The sequence below is a fragment of the Setaria italica genome, chromosome I (genome assembly GCF_000263155.2).
Source record: "Setaria italica strain Yugu1 chromosome I, Setaria_italica_v2.0, whole genome shotgun sequence".
Classification (NCBI taxonomy): Eukaryota; Viridiplantae; Streptophyta; class Magnoliopsida; order Poales; family Poaceae; genus Setaria; species Setaria italica.
In genome coordinates this window covers 25,690,735-25,710,389 of record NC_028450.1, presented here as the reverse complement: position 1 = coordinate 25,710,389, position 19,655 = coordinate 25,690,735, and the positions used below count along the sequence as shown (strand labels likewise).

At 42.8% G+C, this 19,655-nt stretch overlaps 1 protein-coding gene across 3 annotated transcripts; it reads left to right on the top strand.

Moving 5' to 3' along the window:
- Positions 1 to 8,391: 8,391 nt before the first annotated feature.
- Positions 8,392 to 15,132, top strand: LOC101772325 (serine/threonine-protein kinase CTR1). 3 transcript variants are annotated; one of them, XM_004952566.3, is made up of 17 exons: positions 8,392 to 9,396; positions 9,492 to 9,790; positions 9,867 to 10,014; positions 10,387 to 10,490; positions 11,084 to 11,292; positions 11,371 to 11,521; positions 11,604 to 11,719; positions 11,972 to 12,012; positions 12,269 to 12,337; positions 12,673 to 12,773; positions 12,862 to 12,946; positions 13,480 to 13,578; positions 13,876 to 13,944; positions 14,035 to 14,166; positions 14,266 to 14,360; positions 14,450 to 14,588; positions 14,724 to 15,132. In XM_004952566.3, exons 1-16 carry the CDS (start codon positions 8,404 to 8,406, stop codon positions 14,541 to 14,543), a joined length of 2,805 nt encoding a protein of 934 aa, XP_004952623.2. In that variant the 5' UTR covers positions 8,392 to 8,403; the 3' UTR covers positions 14,544 to 14,588; positions 14,724 to 15,132. The 3 variants fall into 3 exon arrangements, 2 of the variants coding, with proteins under 2 accessions (XP_004952623.2, XP_022679111.1); XM_022823376.1 differs by having other exon boundaries at positions 14,450 to 15,132; XR_002675971.1 differs by lacking the exons at positions 14,035 to 14,166; positions 14,266 to 14,360; positions 14,450 to 14,588; positions 14,724 to 15,132 and having other exon boundaries at positions 12,862 to 12,929.
- The last annotated feature ends 4,523 nt before the right edge of the window (positions 15,133 to 19,655 follow it).

The window sequence follows — 19,655 nt, the reverse complement described above, 5'->3', positions numbered from 1 at the left end:
GTGTTGAGTACCCGTACTCGCCTAACAGAACCAGTACACCACAACATTTTGCTCAACGTGCCAGTGGGGAAGAGCTAACCCGTCACATCGGATGTTTGATACTCATTAGGAATATTAAATATAGGTTAATTACAAAACTAATTGCATAGATGGAGTCTAATTCGCGAGACGAATTTATTAAACCTAATTAATCCATCATTAGTAAATGGTTACTGTAGCACCACATTGTCAAATCACGGACTAATTAGGCTTAATAGATTCGTCTCGCGAATTAGACTCCATCTATGCAATTAGTTTTGTAATTAACCTATATTTAATATTCCTAATGAGTATCAAACATCCGATGTGACGGGTTAGCTCTTCCCCACTGGCACGTTGAGCAAAATGTTGTGGTGTACTGGTTCTGTTTGACACGATTAGTGATTGTGCAGAATCCGCTTATTAGAAAAGGCCTGTGAACGTTAGCAATTCCAGTGTTTTTTTTAACATCCTTTCCATTTTCAATCGGTGCACTTCCTCACATGTTGACATCTTCCGGACAATTTTCTGTACGTGAAGATCCTCTGCTCAATGTCAGCGGTGTTAAATGTTTTTTTTAGGTAAAGCGGTGTTAAATGTTTTTTTTAGGTAAAGCGGTGTTAAATGTTAATCACGCGCCCGCGGAGGTTTTTGACTTGCTTTATATCACCAAACGTTTTGTCAGTCGCATCGTTAGTTCGTTACCGAGGTTGTTGGAAATTAAACTTTCAAGTACGGCGCACGACAAGGTAGACTCGACACTGAGAGCGATGCCTTTTCTTCGATCTGAAATGTAAAATCGTAGACTTTTTATTCCGTTATTAAGCTAGGTAGAGCGCTAGAGACAATCAAATTGAAATTGCTGGCCTTTGTCCTCCATTTTTTTGGATGAAATCATGGAAACGTTTCAATATATGTGTTCTATCTAGCTTAATAACGGAATAAAAAGTGAAATCCTAGACTTTTTCTTCGATCTGAAATGTGAAATCCTGAGAAAACATGCATTTGGACCTGGCCCATTGGATTTGCCAAGATATCTGGGCTGGTTTACAACAGCCTATGTGCTTTGGGCCATTTCCGGTCTAGGCTAGGATTAGAACTTCAGCCCAAAAAAAAATCCACCCACTGTTGATAAAACTGTGAACTTATCTAAAAAAACCTCTAAATTTACTGAATAATCATGTGGAGATCCATGAACTAAAGTTTTAGTAATCTTAAACATATAATCTTCGAATTACATATAAGAAAGAATATTGGAGGTGAACAAGATATCGTAATAGTGATAAAATAATCTCTCCGTTTCACATAGTTCGGAGGTACAAAAGCTGGGTGATTTTCTACAGAATTGGATTGTCTTTCCCGTTATTAATCGGCTGTATTAGGTACACTTATGTGATGCTATTTCAATAAATATTGCTCAAATATCATATCATCTCTTTTCTTTACACAGGGCGTATAAGAACGGGCAAGGTCAAACTTTATAAAGCTTAAGGAAAAAACTAGTCAAATTATATTCAGGTTTAGTTTTTAAAAATTGTGCCACTAGTCAAGAGAATCGGATAAAATAATAGGAAAAAGCCCCTCCCTGTTCACTTTGTCCATCCCTGTGGTGGAATTGCCTAAATTAACATAGCTAAAGCACACTTAAGTCGCTTAACACGCGATCATGTACTTTAAACAAGTTGAACTTGGTCGTCCGTCGGATTTCATCCGATAAACCACTTAACTCAGGATCGAGAAAAGCAGAGCTCACACAAAGGTGAGTGGTTTCAGAGATTACAATAGTCCATTTAGATTAAATAAGTGCATCAAATTATTACAACATCGAGTTCGAAATTCAAACATAGTTTGCAGAGTTTCAAGCAGCAAAAATAAATAGGCAGAAGCTAACGTCGTTGCCGGATATCATGACGAAGCTGATCATGACATCAATGATCCCGATCCTCGTCGTCCGAGGAGGGATCCCACTCGACCGTCCACCTAGGAGGAAGCTGGGGCGGCCAAGTGCCACTTGCAGCAAGCTCAGCGGCGTCAGCATCACCTGAAAGAGATATGCCACAACAAGGCTGAGCGACTACGCTCAACAAGACTTAACCGACCGGTAGTACTATTCCACCAATACCTAGACATGCAAGCTTTTTTGGCTAGAGGGGTTTGTTTTTGCCAAAAGCAACTAGTGTAGATCCTTACTTTCATATTTTAGTCACAAATTCTACGTTCATTTACCAGTCTAAGTTAACAGCTATACTAAACAAGCATCGTTTCCAAACAATTAGTGCAGATAACCATATTAGATCATCATCATCTTTCATTTTTACTCAGTGTACCATAGCGATCAAGTAATCCCAAACTGTGAGAGGCAGACGAATTGATTCGAATTTCTTAACCATGCATGGCGAACCTAATCCCACGACATCCGCGCACCACGAAGGGTCGCTTCATTTGTCACCCGTCCCCATCAATTCCTAGACCCGTGTCAGGCCCACTTCTCTTGGTACATGGCTCCAAAGACCCGGCCTCTGCCGTCCTATGACCACACTTGTCACCACATGCGGCCGCAAGGGAACTCCGTTCCGGAGACAGTGGAACGATCCGCTCACGTTCCAGTTCAATCAAGTACTAGGCTTCCCTATCCCATACTAGGTATGAGATTAGTACTTTCAAACACTTGATCACGAACACTATCACATCTCGACTTTAGTCCAATTTCATGTAGACAGATGGGGCAAACCACCGAGTACCAAACATAAGCCCGACCCCGTCCATCATCCTTATAGTTACAACATAAGTAAAGCAATCAACTCCTATAACTCGCGAGTGATAGAAAATCACTCGACTTTTATCGAGTCCTATTAAGCATTGCAACTACTCGGCCTATCATACTAGTGTTCAGGTCAAAGGACACTAATTCATACATCTACGGTTTCAAGCAATTCCTATAAACGTAAATGCACAATCAAACATTTAAATATGTTGCAAGTAGTTAAAGATAGGAATTTATGCTCCGGGGCTTGCCTTCACGCGGGGAGGTAGCAAACGGGTCTTCGGCTTGCTCGGGCTCGGCTCCGATGGGCTGCAGATCGACTACGGCTCCTTTTTGCGCCGGGTGAAGCTCGTAAGTCCCGTCAGCGAGGTTCAGCTCTACACGAATGCAATGCATCAAGTTAAAATCCCAAACTTTCTCATAGGATGCAAAACACGAGTTAGTACTGAAGAAGAAGTTATATAAGGGCCACATTCACCTAAACAAGGTTCTACACCTTCTTTATTTGCATAAGGAAGGTGGGGTGTGGTACAAGTCTGGGGTTGTTTTGATGACGATTGTGTACATATAAACACTTACTTTATTAAACTTTAGATTAGAAAGTTATCTTATTTATGAATGTTCTTTTGTACCTCTTCCAATATTATCTTTAATACCTTAAGGTAGCATATGCTCAAATATTTTATAATAGAAACCATAATGAAATTGGTCATGAAAGTTTAACAGTGAGTTATAGGGGTGATACAGATCCTTTGATGAATTTTTCACAATTTTTAGTGAAGGGCATTTTTTCTATACATTTACCATATTTATTCTTCCCTAAACAGGAAGGTGATTTGTCTTTCTGTTTCTGGTCAGTTCCATATTTTTCCGCAAATGATATTATACCACTGACTTATTCCAAAATGTTTCATATTTTTATCATTTCTGGTTTAATTATTATGCAAAAAGGCAAAAATAAGCTTAGATTTCCATGGCAAAACTAAATAGAGAATTAAACGACTGATCTGGGCTCCAAATCATTTTTCCAAGCTTCTACTATCTGAAACAAACACTTGAGGGTTGGATTTAACTTTTTAGCATTTTTCTATGATTTGTTATGATTTAAATAGCTTAAATAAGAATTAAAACACATAACATTAATTCTAGAAGTGACATGTCCCAAAAGTATTTTTATTAAAAACTACACTTTATATTGAGCCTTGCAAAATTGGTTTGACATTTTTCTAATTTTCTATGAGTTTTGGTGAATTTTCAAAGTTAAACATATATTCAGCCGATATAAAAAGATAAACCGCGGGAAACTTACGGTCTGGTCCCTGGGTCTACGGTTTAAATGCGCAAAGGCCCCTGGTTTTTGCACTAAAACCCCTAATTTGATTTTCTCAATCGCAATCGGGTCCTTGGGTGTGGGCGGCGGCGGTCGGCCAAAATTCCGACGACTCGCTGGCGGCCTTGGGGTGGTAAGGGGCCGGGAAGGCTTATGGGCTCACCTTGGGCCGGTTTGAAGCAGTTGGGGGTGACGGGGAGGCTCGGTCGAGGTAGAACGTGGCGGCGGATAGCGTGCGGCGGCGGTGGCTAAGGGTGGCGGTGTTCCGGCGGCGGTGGCACTCATCGTGGGCAACAAGCAGGCTCTAGACCTGCGCGAGAAATAGGCGAAGCGGCTGGTGGTGTCGGCGAGGTGCGGGGTTGAGCAGAGGTGGGGGCTCCATGGAGGACCGAGCGACGGAAGCGGAGAGTGAGGACAGGGGAGCTTCGGTGAGGCAAGGGCGAGCGGGGAAAGGGCACCGACAGTGCTGGGCTTCCATTTATAGGGCTAGGGTGGAGCGGCGAACGAGGCAGGGCCGTGGCTCTGGCAGGTGGGACCGGAGGGGAGTTGGGGCGCTGATGCGGCCATTAATGGCGGCGACGCCATTGGCGGACAGAGGGGAGAGGGTGGCGCGACAGGCGAGGCGTGCAGGTGCGGGCGAAACGAGTAGGCGTGCGCAGCGACATCGGCTTTGCCAGGACGCGTCACTGGCAAGGTGGGGAGGAGTTGTCACGGTCAGGGCGGCGATTGGCGGAGGTGGCGGCGCTCTAGCAGGCGGGTGTGGGGGCGCGCATTCGACAGAGCAGCGGTGGGGCGTGCCCTTGGGCGGAGCGGGGCGCGGCACAGGCAGGGTAGGGCGACCGCGCACTCACTGGGTGCGGGAAGGCGCGCGCCTTCCTATCGCGGCTGGAGACCGGCGAAAGCGCTGCGCCGGTGAGCGGCGTCCATGCAGCGGGCGGCGAGCGAGGCGCGACGCGCGCGTGCGTGGGCACGCTCTGGCCAAGGGATCCGTGGGATCGTTTCGCCGGGCCGATTTCTAAGCGCGAGATCTCCCAAATCTTGAACCGCACAGCATTAACTCCCTTTTCAAAAGTGTAGTTCTCAGACCAAAGTCCAACTTTTGAAATTGAACCAAGTTCAAATTCGTGATAGATTCGGAGATACAAAGTTCCAAAGTTTGGAGGAACGCTGGTTTTTCGGACTTAGAGGAAATCCGCGGCCTGGCTATTTTTAAGGTGTTTGGCTGATTTGAGCTTCAGTTTTGAAAAGCTTCAGAGGCGAATTGGACTAGATTCCAATTGACAAAGTTGTTGTATAAGCTTAGTTCTCAAACTCTTATAAAGGATTTTTTTGATGTTTGATTCAACTTTTGAGATATAAGTTCGTGCCAAGATGTAGGTTTGATCTAATTTCTAAACTTAGTCTAGATTGCAATCTTGGACTGAGTTGACCAAACTAGGTGACTTTGACCTCAATTTTGAAGGATTTCGGGGCTGATTTAGAACTTACTCCTTTGATAAAAACTTTAGTATAGGGCTCAGCTTGAGTTTATATTGGACATTTCAAAATAAAGAGCCCCAAAGTCGGGACTTCAACTGTTTTTCTTAATTTAACACAGATTCAAATTTTAAGTTTTTGAAGAGATTCTGCTCATATTCAAGAAAAACACCAAAATAAAAGTTGTTGGGAAAGTTGAGTTCTACAACTCTTAGTTGGACTAATTTTTAAGTTCTTAAGCAAAAATTTAAGTTACTGTTTAAATAGCGGTTTATCTTGTGAGGGGCAAAAGTATCTTTTCACTTGTCTTCATCACTGTCAAAGTTCTTCTTTAAGTGCTAATAACTTTATTTAAGATTTAAACATGGCTTAATTAAGCTAGGTTGTTACATCCTCTAACGTAAAAGTTGGCTTAATTTAGTCCCTCGTTCTATTGATACCGGATCGATTTAACCCCTAAACAGGATCCACATTTGATTTTGCCTAAGTGGCATGGTTTTAACCGGTCTCTAATCGTTTTGACCGCCATGTAATCTGGAGGCTAATAGTGTGACGTGGAAACGCTGCACGTTGTGTCCCAAGCCAAGCCGATCGGAGCCGAAGCGTTGTCGCACGTCTGAACTAGCCAGCGCCCATCCGTCACTTGCTCACCGTCCGAGCCGAGCCTGGTATCACGGGCTCACAACCGTGGATGCATCTCGTTAGTTGTAACTTGTAAACTGGAGGCTCAACCGAGCAGGCTCATGCTAACGTGCAGCTGCAATAAAAAGGCAAACAAGGACAAACTGAGTAACTGACCAACCAATCTTAGCTATTCTACATTATTTTGCATTTACAAAGAGCCACACAAAACCAATGAAAAAGCACCATTATTCCTTTTGCATTTAGAAATTGCCAAACAGATACATAACTTCTTAATTTCTAATACACTTGTGAAACATCATTGTAGTGCCGTCAGTAGAAATAGGAAAACATGCAGTATTTTAGTGCTATCAGGTTAACACTCTTAGACAGCACACCAAAGCTACCAAACACTTAGGAGGGATGTATAGAAGTTCAAAATATCACAAAACAAATCACAGTTTCTAAACCTAAGTCACTGTCAGTTCACGGCTTCATATTTTGGCTTCCAAAACACTATCACTTTCAGTTGATAGCCTTCGGTTGTCATTTTCACCAATAGCTATCATATTAATATGAGGCCTAACACGTACATAAGTGGGAAAATGGTAAAATGATCGCAACTTTAAAACTTTTGGTTAACGGTTTTGGTTGACTTCTTCCTTTGTATGTGCTCCGGTCTATTAATTGTTTAAGTAATATTGCCACTCAAAGATAACGATGAGAACCATGTCCACAATGAAACCTTAAGGCCAACATACATGGAATATTGTAGTTACTCTCAAACACTTTTCACTTGCAGCATTTAGTAGTTGCATTCTTTCTTCTCTTACTAACCTGGCACAACAAACCCATCATAGTTAGTAGAGAAACAAGGCAACAACAAAAAACAGAACAAAAGTGAACAAGAAACAAGGCAACACAAAAAAACAGAATATTGTAGTTACTCTACTCAGTTTGCTATTGATCAAGAACTTAGTCTAGTCTAATATTAGTTTGGCAATGTTTATCAGCTTTGGCTGCCAAAAAAGGAAGAAGAAGATATAGTAGTACCAATGACACTAGTATCATAGTATGAAGTAGCATACAAGATTCAGGAAAGATCACTAATCATCCAAATAAACCTACAGGCTGTACCAAATAATGTACTTTGAAGAAATAATGCATGTGCACATACATGTAATTTAAGTCGATCGAGTAATTGGCATCTACATGCATTAAAATTCACTTACCATCAAGTAACTCCACTATTGATGTTAGCAATTCGAGAAATTGGAATCAATGATTACATTAAGGAAAGCTAACAAGTTTAGGAGCTAACTAAGAGCAAGGCTTGTGGTTAGTCGATGGCCATATCGATGGCCATATGAAGACCGACAAAACTAAAGAATGTGTTACTGACGAAACTGAATTTGAATCTCTACGGACTACATTCGTGATAACTAGGATGGCAAATTTGCAAAAGAATCTCAGTCAATCCATCCCTCCAACAAATTAGCCTACCCACCATGCATTTGGAACCCTACATAATCTCAATTAATAATCTATCTCATGAAGAACTTGCCCTACCCACCATGTATTAACAATCCTAGCTGACTGTCATCCAATATTGCAGAAAAATCGGCACCTAAATTTCGGATCACTCACCTCAATCCTGCTGTAGTCCACGATCCATCGGCGTCGTTCCCATGGTCCAGTTCCTTTGATGGTGGAGACGATGAGCAACCACGAGCGAAGAACAGAACCAAGCAGGGAGAGATGGGTGCAATGGGATGTGGTACTTGGGCGGCTCACATCTCGTAGGAGTTGAGGCGATGTGCCTCGGCTTGGTGATGGCTTGCTCAAGCCGTTTCTACGTGTTAAGCAGTGACAAAGCAAAACAGCTCAGCTCAGGCACAAACCTACTACGTCACACACCCAAACGAGTTTGACACCGGTCAAAATCACGCCACGTAGGCAAAACCGAGCGTGAATCTGCTTAAGGATTAAATTGATCCGGTATCAATAGAAGGAGGGACTAAATCAAGGTAACTTTTACGTTAGGGGCGGGATGGACAAAGTTAATATACGTGCAGCAGATCCACGTCGGACATAGTGCCACGGATCGCTCACCGCCCGCCCGGACCGGTTGGCAAGTGCAAGTGGCGGGGGCTTGGAACACGGCGGACGATGCATGCACCTGACGGTTCCGTTGATGATGGGCACTCCCGCTAGCCCACTCCCCGCCGTGTGCCCGTGTCCACCTGCCGCATCGCCCGGCCCCGCCGCCGCCCAAGGCGGGCCCCCTCCTCTTCCCTTTCGACATGCTCCTCCGAGAAATCCCACGCGCGCCGCACGCGCCGCCGCGTGCCCTGCGCTGCGCTCCACCCGGCAGCCGCTCCTCGACGCGACTCCGCAGTCCCCACGGGGCACCCCACCAGTCCTCCCTCCGTCCATCCGCAAGTCAGCGTCCGCCGCCCCTCACATGCGAGCTACTCGTAAAAAGGCTAGCAAAAAGCACAGGCAGCGCCCGCACACCACCAGCGATCGACAGATCGACGACCGACCTGCGCCCCGCGCGCCGCGCGAGGTGGTGATGAAGGACGCGAAGTGGCCGCACGCGGCGGCGGGCGATCGACGACCGGCCTTCGCCCCGCGCGCCGCGGGGGCGTCGTACGCGCTCCTCGCCTCCTCCCCGCCCGCCAGCGTCGGCAACAACGACGGCTGCTCGCCGCACTGCCCTCCCGCCCCCGCGTCCGACGACGACGGGGGGCCCGCCTCGCTCGACGCGGCCGTCGCCTCAGTCAGACCGCCGTTCCAGCAGCAGCAGCCGGCGCAGCAGAGGAATAACGGCGGCCCCCAGCTCGGCGTCGCGGACTGGCTGCTGCTGCAGCGGCAGTCCAGCGGGAGCAGCGTCGGGGGCGACGACGGCGAGGGGTCCTCCACGGCTTCCACCCTCGCCAACGCGGCGGCCGAGTACAGGGACAGGGGCGACGCGGACCGGCCGCCGCCGAGCAGCAGCAGCAAGAGCTGGGCGCAGCAGGCGGAGGAGGCCTACCACCTCCAGCTCGCCCTCGCGCTCCGCCTCTGCTCCGAGGCCTCCTCCGCGGCGGACCCCAACTTCCTCGACTCGTCTTCATCCACCGCCGCCGCCGACCACCACCTCCAGCACATTGCGTCGCCCCAATCCCTCTCCCACCGATTCTGGGTCCGCACATCTCTCTCCCTCTTTCAGTTACCACATCGCTGTCGGTAATGTAGCGAATGCCTGAGTGATCCGAGTCACCACCGCGTCGTGCGCAGGTCAATGGCAGCTTGTCCTACTCCGACAAGGTCCCGGACGGCTTCTACCTCATCCAGGGGATGGATCCCTTCATATGGACGCTCTGCAACGACGTGCACGACGGCGGCCGCGTCCCCTCCATCGAGTCTCTCAAGGCTGTCAATCCCACCGAGTCTGCCATTGAGGCCGTCATCGTAGATAAAGTGGCGGACTATGAGCTGAGGCAGCTGATAAGCATGGCAATGGATGTTTCTCGGAACCGTGCCGACTCCAAGGAGATTGCCACTCGACTCGCTGGCTTTGTGTCCGCAAGGATGGGGTGAGTAATGCAACTGCCCGTCTCATTTGGTATTGGTACACTTGCTGTCTATCTTACGGGCACATTTCCGTTGAAGGGGATCAGTAGCAGCTACTGAGGAACACGAGTTGGGTCCCCGGTGGAGAGAGACTGTTGGGTTCCTGAAGATTAGCTCAGGGTCTGTTGTCCTTCCAATTGGAAAGTTATCAATTGGCTTTTGCTGCCACCGAGCGTTACTGTTCAAGGTGATCTTGTTTTGTGCTTATAGATTGTGTGCTGAATAGATGTTGACATTTCGTTACATTCTTCATCTCCACTTGCAAGAGTTTATGGGATATTGGGAGGAAATTGTTCTTTTCTGTGATGGAGTTGCTATTATTCCTTTGCCTTAAGATTTTAACAGATCTTGTGTGTCATCCTTGCTCTCTCTGTAAAAGCTCTTATTGTTATTGTTAATCAAATTATATTGATCCTTTTATAGCTGAAAAGATGCCCACCTTGAAGTATCTTGTATCCATTTTGTATACTTCACCATTTCATTTTTCATCACCCTATTTGTTCCTATTTCGTTTTCTTCCACTGATCCTGTCTTCGTATCTTTGCCATATAACAAAAAGACCCTGGCGGACTCCATCAATCTCCCCTGTCGCATTGTGAAGGGATGCAAGTACTGCAAAGCTGGTGCAGCCACATCTTGCTTGGTGCGCTTTGGCCATGACAGGTTTCTATCTTGACAAAAACTCTACATTTGGTTTACAAAGATGAGGATACAAAATAGTTTAAGTGAAAGTTATCCTGTTCTTGCGCACATGGTGATACTTCTCGTCAAATATATCTGAAAATATTTAAAATTATGATCTAAATGATATACATAATGCCTCTCCCCTATAACTTTCTTTTGTGAAACATAGTCCAGACACAACCTGTGCTGTAACTTTGTGTTTCTTTAACCCTTCTCTTCTTAATATATCGATACGCAGCTCTCCTGCGTGGTCGAGAAAAAAAGTCCAGACACAACAGATGCTGACATACATGCACGCGCACTCACTTATAACTGATTTTGCAGAGATACATAAGCATGAAGCTGGTATGCTGATAGTATCATACTCGTTCTAAACTGCTTTAAATTTTTGATGAGAATGTGAATACAAAAGCACAGTGGGCTATGCATTCTACAAAAGAAATATAGAGGGATATTCTGCATTTTTTAACTGAAGTTAGCTATTCATTGTTTAATTCTGTTTATATTCCAGCTATTGGAAGATGTAAATGGTGCTTAATCAGTTCTTCCTTTAATTTATTTCCTGATGACAGGGAATATCTAATTGATTTGATAGGGAACCCAGGATTCTTATCTGAACCAGACTCCCTCTTGAATGGACTGTCATCTATCTCGGTTTCTTCACCATTGCGCCCACCAAAACATAACTCAGTTGATATTGCCGACAATTTCAAATCGTTGGCCAAGCAATATTTCCTTGATTGTCAATCGCTAAATCTCATGTTCAGTGATCCAGCAGCTGGTATCTTTCTGCACACTGAACAATGTAAGATTCAGGATCTCTTGGAAATGTCATCTGATATATATTTTATTATTTTAGGAACAGTTATCGACTTAGATGAGGCTATGGGATCAAATCTGGGTCCAAACACATCACATGGAACAAACAGTGATTGTCAAGCTACCTTTCCTCATCTTAATGCTGGTGCACAACTTGGTAGTCAAGATGAAAATTTTATGATGCAAAGGAGGTAGGCAGCTCAGATTTCTGTCTAAAAGGAAAGGTTTTTTTTTTTTGTCATCCAAAGTTGATTATATTAAAATCTTTTTCAGTTTCCCAGAGGATACTCAGTCTGGACTAAGTGATCCCTTTAGTGATATGTCTCTTGACATAGAAGACTTGATCATCCCATGGAGCGAGCTTGTTTTGAAAGAAAAAATTGGTGCAGGTGTGTCTCCTGTAAAATTATGTACTTACCATCTGTATTTAGGTTTTATTCTCCTTGTTACAGTATAATAACATGCAGTTTTCTATTGCATTATGCAACTCTTTTGGCCAAAATTTAGCACTTCAGCTGAGTTGAGGTTTTCACGTCCTGTATTCCTACAAGGGCATGTCTTGACAATAAAAAACATGTACAAAGTCCTCTTCATCAAAATTTAAATGTTTTTGTATTTATACTAATGAGAGAAACTTCCAGGTTCTTTTGGTACTGTGCACCGTGCAGATTGGAATGGCTCGGTATGTATTTTTGTCACTTATCACAAGCATGGCGTTGCAGTTGGGGTTAATGGATATTCTCTATATCTCTGTAAAGACATAAACACAGTATTTTATATGGAACATGTTAATTATGTTGGTTACAAACTTAGATATTCCTGATGTTTCAGCTGCTATTAGCCATCATTTTAGCATTCAGGACACCAAAAACCTTTTTTTCTCATTAAATCAGACAAGGGTGGAAGAATTATATTAACATGATTACTTTGTAACTCAGGATGTTGCTGTAAAGATCCTAATGGAGCAGGACTTCCACCCAGAGCGTCTCAAAGAATTTCTGAGAGAGGTATGAGAGGGCAAGACTGCATCTTGCATACATTTGAATCGCATAATTCGCATTGGACTTCATGGCTATCTCTGCAGCTAACAGAACCGATTAAGATGTCAGAAACAGCATTCTGAATGTGTCCCAATATAAATAGATTGTGCGATATACCCTACGTATGACTAGATGCTTATTCGGAATTTCAGAATAATTTTCTCCTTTGAAACTAATGTCCAGTGTGTTCTTTGAATATTGAATGCTTAAGCTGTTGCCTCATTGAAGAATCATAAATGTACATTGATGTAGTAATAAGATGTTTGTTTGCCATTTACTGTGTTGGGAATTCTCCTTTGTAGGTTGCAATTATGAGAAGTTTGCGACATCCAAACATTGTTCTTCTTATGGGTGCTGTTACTCAACCACCTAACCTTTCAATTGTGACTGAATACCTATCAAGGTGTGCTAACTTCAAATATACCATATGTTGCGCTCTTACAAGTAATCTTAAGACTGCAGGACTTAATCCGTTTATTTTCTTTGTGCAGAGGTAGCCTGTACAGGCTTTTACACAGGCATAGTGCAAGGGAGAATCTGGATGAGCGGCGGCGCTTGAGTATGGCTTTCGATGTGGTAAAAATTATTTGCAAATAGCATCTAGTGGAACTGTGGCTACATGGGAAAATGTGGTTTTATAATGACAATCAGATTGCATGGTCTTGGTTAGGTTCGCATAGCTATCAATTTCATTTTTTATATCTGAAGTCCGTGGGTAATAATTCAAAATGGAATATGGTCAGAATATATAACAAAAGGATCATATATGAAATCTGAAATGTATTGGACTGAAGCATGGCTACATATGGTAAGCTGTTAGCAACCATAAAGGGTTGTGAAACGGTTATACTTATACCACTACAGCACCAAAATTGTGCAGCAGCAGTTGCATTGCTGCCACTAGCCTCAGTCAGCTATATGTGGGCTGTGGCAGCATGCCTATTCGAAACAGCGGATGAATCCATAGATACTTTCTTCAATACATAATTTACTTTTAAAAGAATGATGAGTTGATCTATGCTTCGCATAAAGCTGAAAGTTGACATTTCAATTGAAATTGAAGGAACTCATTTTTTAATGTTCTTTACCGTGTGGTCTTGTTTGTATAGGCAAAAGGGATGAATTATCTTCATAAGCGCAATCCTCCAATAGTCCACCGGGACCTAAAGTCACCAAACCTGCTGGTTGACAAAAAGTATACTGTGAAAGTATGAACTTTCTGTTTTTCTTTTTCTTTCAATAGGACAGCATTTGTCTTCAATTACTTAAAATGACATTGTAGTATTAAAATTTCAAACCTGATGATTCCTCATTTGTTTCCTAATCTTCCTGCTATAAGCTATCGTATTCTGTTTATTATGATTAGGTTTCATCAGAGGAAAAAAATATACTAGAATAAAGCTGATTTTATTTTTTATGGCCAGCTTTCTAATATAATCATTGGCTACCTATCTAATGAACATCTTCTCTTGGGACTTAACCAAAGTAACCTTGCAATTCTGCAGGTCTGTGACTTTGGTCTCTCCAGATTGAAGGCAAACACTTTTCTGTCATCTAAGACTGCAGCAGGGACTGTAAGTTTTGAGTTTTTATTTGTTCCGTTTCATATGTTTTATTTTGGTTAATCAAACCCATGTGGTCAAATGTTTTTCTGTCTTATCCAGCCTGAGTGGATGGCACCAGAAGTTCTACGTGATGAGCCATCAAATGAGAAGTCTGATGTTTATAGCTTTGGTGTTATCCTATGGGAGCTCATGACATTGCAACAGCCATGGAGTAATTTAAACCCAGCTCAGGTTTGCATCCCTTGTTTTATGCATCACATGAGTGTTTTCTAGATTCAGAAATACTGGATTGAGCGAATCATGTTCCATTCTACGTGAACAACACTCTAGGTGGTAGCAGCTGTTGGTTTCAAGGGACGAAGGCTTGAGATTCCAAGTAGCGTCGACCCAAAAGTGGCAGCACTAATTGAGTCCTGCTGGGTCAGGTATCTAGTAACATACTTGCTGTTACTTATCTTTTCAGAACTCAATTGATCAAAGTTATTTTGATGCATCGTGTTATTTTTATTCTCAGAGAACCCTGGAGACGACCCTCTTTTGCCAGTATCATGGAATCCCTGAAACCACTCATCAAGACACTGCCACCCAATCAACTACCGGAGGAATAGTTGCAGTCCTGATGACACAAGCTTCTGACATCTTAGCCAGCAAAGGTGACTGGCTTATCCTACTTGTTAGGCGTAGAGATTCCGATTCTGGTTATTATAGTTATGTTTGTGTTCTGAAATTTATTCAGGTTATAGATCACTGGTTATTATAGTTATGTTTGTATTCTGAAATTTATTCAGGGTATAGATCACACAAATTGCTGCACTGGTCATATTCATCAAGAGCAGCGTGGGTTTTCATGACAAGATATGTAACCATACTACATTGTAATGTACATAGAAAAATGAACAAGCTCTGAATAAATTCCACCAGTTTAGTCCCAACATGATCTTCACTATTGGGCATCGCTTGATTTCCTACCTCCTTGCCACGCTAAATTTACTCCCTGTGGAATCTTAACTGGTGCAAAATGTATGGCGCGAGAGAGTTTTATGAATAGGTATCATTCTTTGCTTCGTGCGGTGGACGTTTGCTTGATATATTTTAGCTCTTTATTATGTCAGTGACTTTGTAATGATTGATGTATAGACAGGCTGGAATATTTTCTTGTTCCATCATCTGAAAAGTATCAGCCTCTGCTGTGGATCACACATGTGATTTGTTTGCTTTACTGTATGGCTGTAGTCAAGAATATACGACATTTTTCACTAATCATTTATAATGATCTAGATAAGATATTTTTTCAGATATTGATAATAAAAGGTTTGCCATAAAGGGGTGTTTGGATACTAAAATATATGTCATATCGAATATTCGGAGGCTAATTAAGAAAATTAAATATGAGCTAATTATAAAACTAATTACACAGATGGAGGCTAATTCACTAGACGAATCTATTAAGCCTAATTAATCCATCATTAGCATATGTTTACTGTAGCATCACATTGTCAAATCATGGACTAATTAGGCTTAACAGATTGGTTTTCATATGTGCAATTGGTTTTGTAATTAACCTATGTTTAATGCTCCTAATTAATATCTAAATATTCGATGTGACAGGAATTTTAGGAGGTGCTAAAAAACAAACACCTCCTAATAATTGTTCAAAAAGAGTGCAATTTTCTCAACAATATATAATGTGCTGGTTCAATCTGCCTTCCTTTTGTGGGCATCGGCTTTCGAGCTGATTGGACAGCCGGTTGCCCTTGCACTTATTACCACGTCTGGTCGGAAATACATGACATTTCCAACTGGAGGTTTCAGCTAAGAAGCAAGCTAATCAAGTTGGTCGAAACGTCATCTATTACCGACTGGGTGGAGTACGTTTTTATTTTTTAAATGGACTGAATGACACATATGGAGCATATAATTAAGATCAAAATGCATATTGATTTGACGTTAAAGGGGAAAAAATGGGCCCATATAGCCTTAAAGGGAAAAAAATGGGCCCAAATCTAAGCACTGCTGAATCATTTGCAATTTGGCCTGTACGAGATGTGAATTAGAGTATTAGACAAAAGGGAGGCGGCGATCCTTTGGGGGGCCGAGGCCGATTTAAAATGCGGGTGTGACCCAAACGACTTCAAAATGTCACTTGCTTTTCTTCTCCTTTTGCGAGAACAGTGTCCTAACAGCAGCTGATAGGGGTTAAATTTGAGGATAAAATAAAACTAAAAGCAACGGTTAGAGTTCAATAGTGCGATCGCGCCAGCTGGGCATTGTGTTTTGCAACTTGCAAATTATGTCACCTCTAGAGCATTCTGGTTTTGTTTAGAACAGACGGGACCCTCAAACCATTAGCTTCGGCCACTTGTTCCCTGTTGAGAAAGTTACAAAATTACACTTGTCACAAATGGGTTGACACGATTGAACAATCTATGGCTGCTTTGATGGCCAAGGTTCAAGTAGATCCTCAGAGACTATCATAAATTGAAATGTCTGTGGATTTGCTAACTTTTCTAATGTATTTCTAGAACTAGGCAAGCTGTAAAAAGCCTTTAGAAAAACCGTGATTTGTTGAGAGAGACTCTAGAGTACCTCTAAAACTAGGCAAGGCGCATAAAAACTTTATAACAATCTCGGTTTGTCGAGAGAGATCGCCAGAGCATATCCATGGCATGACCTTGTGACCAAAATGGCTACCCTTAACCCTTTCCCATAAGAGATTCTTGAAAACACTCCCTAGAGCAAAGTAAATTAATTTGATGCCCAAAATCTCTAAGAACAATTGCAATTTCTTGAGAGATATTGGTAGGACCCTAATAGTAGAGCTACCTTGGAACTAAATAGGACCTACCTTTTCCCATGAGATATTTTCATATATATCATTTTTATAGATCGCTGAGATGCTAAAGAAATTTAGATTTGCCCTAAATTACCCAATCATTGTGCTAAACATCTATATAATATCAATGATATATAGGATGAGGTGCATAAACTGGTCGACGGAGCAGAGAGAGTGGAAAAAAGTGATTCATAATATTTATTTCTTTGCCCACCTCTATATTTCTTTTTTAAAAAAGTGAACCACACCCAAACTAGAGTAGACGTATTTACATAAGAAGAAGAAAAAGTTCACCTCTATTACTTTCCTGTGGCTAAGTGAAATTTACTAGAACTAGTGTTGTCTGCCACTAACAAAGAGTATGATATAGAAAGGTAAACGTAACTAACAATCCATAAACTGTTTTCTACGTACTTATATTTTATTCATAATACTTTATTAATCCTATAGTTAAAGGGAATTACTAAAACTAGTGTTGTCTACCACTCATTAAAAAGCGGTAGTGCAGTTGTAGTTTCCTCTTTGGGTCAGTCCTTGCGTCATCAAGCTTGGCTGTCCCACCTTTTCCTGTCTTCTTTCTGCACATCCATTGGGGGCTTCCCCACCCCCAAGTCCCATCACTTGTAATCTAACCACCTTCTCCAAGGTTCAGGATGAGTCTAGTATTAGGCATGATGTCCTTTTTTTCGCTTTCACCGTGATTCTTTGTCTTGATGCTATACTTTAAGATACTTTTTTTTTCTTGCAATTAGTATAAGCATCACTGTGCTAAAGAATACTAGTCAAAAGCATTATGCAGGCCCACCATAAAAGTTTGATTTGTAGTTATTGTAGCGCTTGTTGCAGACGAGAGGCAGATCCCGCTGTTTTATCCCCCGCCAGGTGTCGGATGAAGAGGCAGAGTTCCGCTAGTGAACAGACATGAAATTAACCAACTTACACGTTGAAAACGCCGATGTAGCTGCGGAGCACTCCTTCCATTTCTAAATTATAAATATATAATGTTAGGATAACCTAAATAGTTTTAAAATAAATTATTAGGCTGTTCAAACGTTATTAGGCCGATGTATCTTATTTGGAAATAAAAAAATTACTTGCTCGTTTTATGGTCGCGTATGAATTCGATGCTACTATGCTAGTGAATGTGCCAATATTGAGGTGGTTTCCACTCCTCCACCGATGCTTATCTTAGGACTTCCCTTTTTCACTGGTACTTTTAACTTTATTATTCAATGTTTCACCATTCATATTTTCTGCAAATAAATTCAATTGCACCTGTTTCAATTTATATTTGAGCAAATTAGTCAAGATGTGAACAGTAAAACAAAGGACAATGAAACACGTCTTGTTTAAAGATCAGGGTGAACATGGATGATTTCATCTTTTATCAATGATCTATGGAGGGGGTTGCCACTTTTGATTCTTCAAAGAAGTTACAAAATTATTGGGAGATAGTGATTCGAATAAATACACCTACATTTAAAGTACAAAATCGGACATGGAGGGCCATCAACCTGCTAAAACTGGGCAATTTTGACCCTTAGGGTGGTTTCAAGAGTGGTTTTGCATTTTCTAGAAATTTTAAAAGTTTAGATCTAATTAAAAAATGCATAAATAATTTATTTCAAATCAGAAAAAATATCAACTTGGTGCTAAAAAATTTATGAAAATGTAACCTATCTGTTGGTGTTTTATTTGGCATCATTTGAATCTTAGTTGTTCATGTTCTTGTTTTTTATTAGGAGCTATAAAACACTAGGAATAGTAACAAATATGAAGTAAACAACTCTAAATAAAGTAGTAACAAATAGACTACATTTTTAGAAAACTTTTGGTACCAACTTCATATTTTTTGATTTGAAATGAATCAATTATGAATTTTTTGATTGAATAATTTTTTTGAATTTCTAGAAAATGCGAAACCACCCTCAAAACCACCCAAGGGCTAAATTTGCCCGGTTTTGATAGTTGGATGGCCCTCCCTACCTGATTTTATAGTTGTTGGTTGAAAATTAGACTTCAGCTATATATAGGATGGAAATTGGACTTGTTTTCTTAAAAAATAATCGTGTGTACATTGGGAGGGAACTCTTCTGATCCTAACAAACCTGGGAAAAATTCCAGGAATCAATTAGATGAGATGGTTCCCGTGCAGTTGCAGGTATGACTGCAACTTAAGCAGTCGCCAGAGCAGAGGAGCGGAACTGTTCTGCACGCACAGTACGCGTACTGTTCATCCTGGTACTGTTTGGCACTGTATGATACTGTAGCAGATGATCTAGTCCATTGGCAGGGAAGATGGATGGTCCAGATTGCGTGCAGTCACTAACTTGCAGTTGCAGTAGTGACTGCATCTGATCTCGGTGCACAATTCGTCCACCAGGTTTATATCAAGAACCGATCGTACCGTTGGGTCGTGGCCGTTCCTGCCGCGCTCGTTTCATCGTTTGGGAGCGCCGCGAGTCGGCGTCCGCCGCGGCTGACGCGCTCGTGACGCGAACCGACGACGACCGCTTTCCACAACTGCCCCGGCGCCGGGCCGCTTACACGCGGGCCCCACTCCCCCGACCTGACCCACGCCCCACCTGAGCCGGCCGCCCGGCCGCAGCCCGAAAATATCACGGCCTCTCTTCGCCCGCAAGCAAACTTACCCCGCGTTCCCCTGCGGCCTGCGCTGCGCTTTCTCCCCAGATATTTCCGGCCGCCCCTGTCCTGTAGCTGTAGCGCGCGCGCGGGCAGCTGGGCACCGCCTCGCCGTGCGGTCCGCGGCCGCCCGGCCCCGCCGCCAAGTGGCCCGAATCCGGCGCGGGCCCCGCCGCGATCGCTTCGCCCGCCCCAAAACCCACTCCGGCAGCACACGGCCGTCTCTGAGCGAGCCCCCATCCCC

What these genes read in the sequence shown, in the direction of transcription:
- LOC101772325 (XM_004952566.3), top strand. Translation starts at nt 8,404, where the DNA reads ATGATGGGCACTCCCGCTAGCCCACTCCCCGCCGTGTGCCCGTGTCCA. An exon ending in TGAGTATGGCTTTCGATGTG is followed by an intron (nt 12,947 to 13,479) that starts GTAAAAATTATT and finishes TTGTTTGTATAG; the next exon opens with GCAAAAGGGATGAATTATCT. An exon ending in CTAAGACTGCAGCAGGGACT is followed by an intron (nt 13,945 to 14,034) that starts GTAAGTTTTGAG and finishes TGTCTTATCCAG; the next exon opens with CCTGAGTGGATGGCACCAGA.